This window comes from Salvelinus namaycush, chromosome 39 (genome assembly GCF_016432855.1).
Source record: "Salvelinus namaycush isolate Seneca chromosome 39, SaNama_1.0, whole genome shotgun sequence".
Classification (NCBI taxonomy): domain Eukaryota; kingdom Metazoa; phylum Chordata; class Actinopteri; order Salmoniformes; family Salmonidae; genus Salvelinus; species Salvelinus namaycush.
Genome location: NC_052345.1, coordinates 4913407 through 4916154, shown reverse-complemented (window position 1 = coordinate 4916154; position 2748 = coordinate 4913407). Strand labels below are relative to the sequence as shown.

The 2748-nt window shown below is 47.8% G+C and overlaps 1 protein-coding gene across 1 annotated transcript in view; it reads right to left on the bottom strand.

The window, feature by feature from the left end:
- Positions 1 to 2049, bottom strand: part of LOC120032576 (nuclear factor 1 X-type-like) — a gene marked incomplete at its 5' end in the record, with an annotated part of 42575 nt that extends 40526 nt beyond the window's left edge. The window contains 3 exons of the mRNA XM_038978715.1: positions 1101 to 1221; positions 1635 to 1709; positions 1884 to 2049. Of these exons, the coding sequence (XP_038834643.1) occupies positions 1101 to 1221; positions 1635 to 1709; positions 1884 to 2049 (362 nt within the window). The remainder of the gene's footprint in view (positions 1 to 1100; positions 1222 to 1634; positions 1710 to 1883) is intronic.
- Between the last annotated feature and the right edge of the window lie 699 nt (positions 2050 to 2748).

Genomic DNA, 2748 nt, shown 5'->3' with positions numbered 1-2748 from the left:
CCCACTACTGTCTCCCACTACTGTCTCCCGCTACTCTCTCCCTGCTCCTGTCTCCCACTACTTTCCCTACTACTGTCTCCCACTTCTGTCTCCCACTACTGTCTCCCTGCTTCTGTCTCCCACTACTGTCTCCCGCTACTGTCTCCCTGCTCCTGTCTCCCACTACTTTCCCTACTACTGTCTCCCACTTCTGTCTCCCACTTCTGTCTCCCACTATTGTCTCCCGCTACTGTCTCCCTGCTCCTGTCTCCCTGCTCCTGTCTCCCACTACTTTCCCTACTACTGTCTCCCACTTCTGTCTCCCACTTCTGTCTCCCTGCTCCTGTCTCCCACTAATGTCTCCCTTCAGCCTTTATTTAACCAGGGAAGTCACATTGAGAGTTCAGGCAGAGGATGAGGACAGCAGAATGAGAACAGTAGAAATGGACAGGAAGGAGAGGGTTGAAAACAGACACAGAGGTAAACCTAAAAGGCTGATGTGGGTGAGAGTATGTTTAAGGATATGAGATGTGAGCACAGGACCTTTTCTGAGTTTGTTTTAAGTATAAGTATAGTCGGCAGGACAGTGTGTGTGTGTGTGTGTGTGTGTGTGTGTGTGTGTGTGTGTGTGTGTGTGTGTGTGTGTGTGTGTGTCTGTCAGAATAACTACCTCCGTGGAAGGTTTGCGTACAGCTCGACCTCAGACCTACAGTGCCAGAGAAGACAGAAAGAGAGAGAGAGGTGGAGAGAAGGATAGGGGGGGAAGGAGAGAGCATCACACATTTATAAGACCAGAAAGACAGAGACACAACGAGAGAGAAGAAAGAGATGAACTCTCAGAGATGGAATGGACCAGAACACTCATAACGGTTATCAACTGAGGCGGTCTACAATGTCCCACATACATACTATCGAGTACAGCCTGTAGATATCAGACCTGGGTTCAAATCGTATTTGTTTTCCTTCATCAAATACTATTTGAACCCAGGTCTGGTGGAGGAGCAGCTCTTTTCAATTAGGAACCTTTGAGTGGGTGGAACCTGTGTGACCGCTAAGCATGTTTGTTTCACCTAGGAACCATAGAGTGGAGGGAACTTAATTTAAGTGAGACCTACATGTACCTGGTGGAAGGGGGGGATGCGAGGGAGCGTCGCCCCAGAGCCACCTGGTTGATGTTGTAGTAGCCAGGACTCTCCAGGTCAGCCAGGGAGAAGTTAGGACCAGACGCTGTGGCTACAGGAGCTGGGAGAGCACAGGAACAGGAGGAGGAGGAGGAGGAGGAGGAGGAGAGATTTAGAAGACAGTAAATCAGCATTTGGATTGTGGAATTTGAAGAACAAATGGCCAGCCAAGAGAACATTGGAAGAGTATGGAGAGAAAAACTGAGGGATAAGAGAGACGGAGAGAGAAGAGAGAGATGGTGAGTGTGTGTGAGAGAGAGAGAGAGAGAGAGATAGATATAGCTATTGATATAGAAAGATAGATAGAGCTATAGATAGAGCTATATATAGAGAGAGGTAGATAGATATATAGAGCTATAGCTAGAGGTATAGATAGAGAGAGATAGATAGAGCTATAGATAGAGATATATTGAGCTATAGTTAGAGAGAGATAGAGCTATATATAGAAAGGATAAGAGAGGGGTAGATACTCACTCTGTGACACCCTGACGAGCTCAGCCACGTTCCACACTCCTGAGGTGACGAAGCAGTCCTGGAAACTCAGGTGCCCTGCAGAGGAGAGAGAGGAAGTGTTAGGATGAGTGTGTGTGTGTGTGTGTGTGTGTGTGTGTGTGTGTGTGTGTGTGTGTGTGTGTGTGTGTGTGTGTGTGTGTGTGTGTGTGTGTGTGTGTGTGTGTGTGTGTGTGTGTGTGTGTGTGTGTGTGTGTGAGAGTGTTCTCTTACCATTGGGCGGAGGCTTGATGTCTGTGTCTCCTTGTTGGCTGGAGCTGTCTGATTGTCCAGATTCTAGAAGAGAAGAGAGGGATTTAGCTTGGCTGTGGTGGATACAAAGTATACTGCTGTATGTGAGGAAAGAGGAAGGGAGGAGGTGTTGGAACCCCTCTGAACTTCAGTCATAGATTCTATACTGACAGATGGGATATTTGAGGAGAGTAGGGAGATTGCTTCACTAAGGGTCAAGGAGGGTGTCTGTATACAGTGTTTATTTGTATATATCAATGTCACAGAATGTTCCCAATGTTCCTACCCCACCCCCCTCAACTCCTGTCTCAAGGTGTTCAGATTTACTGTTTGTGTGTGTGTGTGTGTGTGTGTGTGTGTGTGTGTGTGTGTGTGTGTGTGTGTGTGTGTGTGTGTGTGTGTGTTTAAGGTGTTCTGTTTATGCAGCCTAAAACCCTGCCAGCAAGGAGGTATTAAGTGAGATTAAGAAGAGGGATATGATTGCGCTGTTAGATGTTGGATGGCGCACACACACACACACACACACACACACACACACACACACACACACACACACACACACACACACACACACACACACACACACACACACACACACACACACACACACACACACACCCTGGGCTGACTGCGCCATCTTTACTTCCCAGGGAGGGGGATTTAAGGCTAAGTGTGGTAAAGGTGAAGGAAACTCAGTGGCCTTTAGATATTGACAGAGACAGCAGTGGCACACACACACACACACACACACACACACACACACAGACACAGACACAGACACAGACACACACACACACACACACACACACACACACACACACACACACACACACACACACACACACAC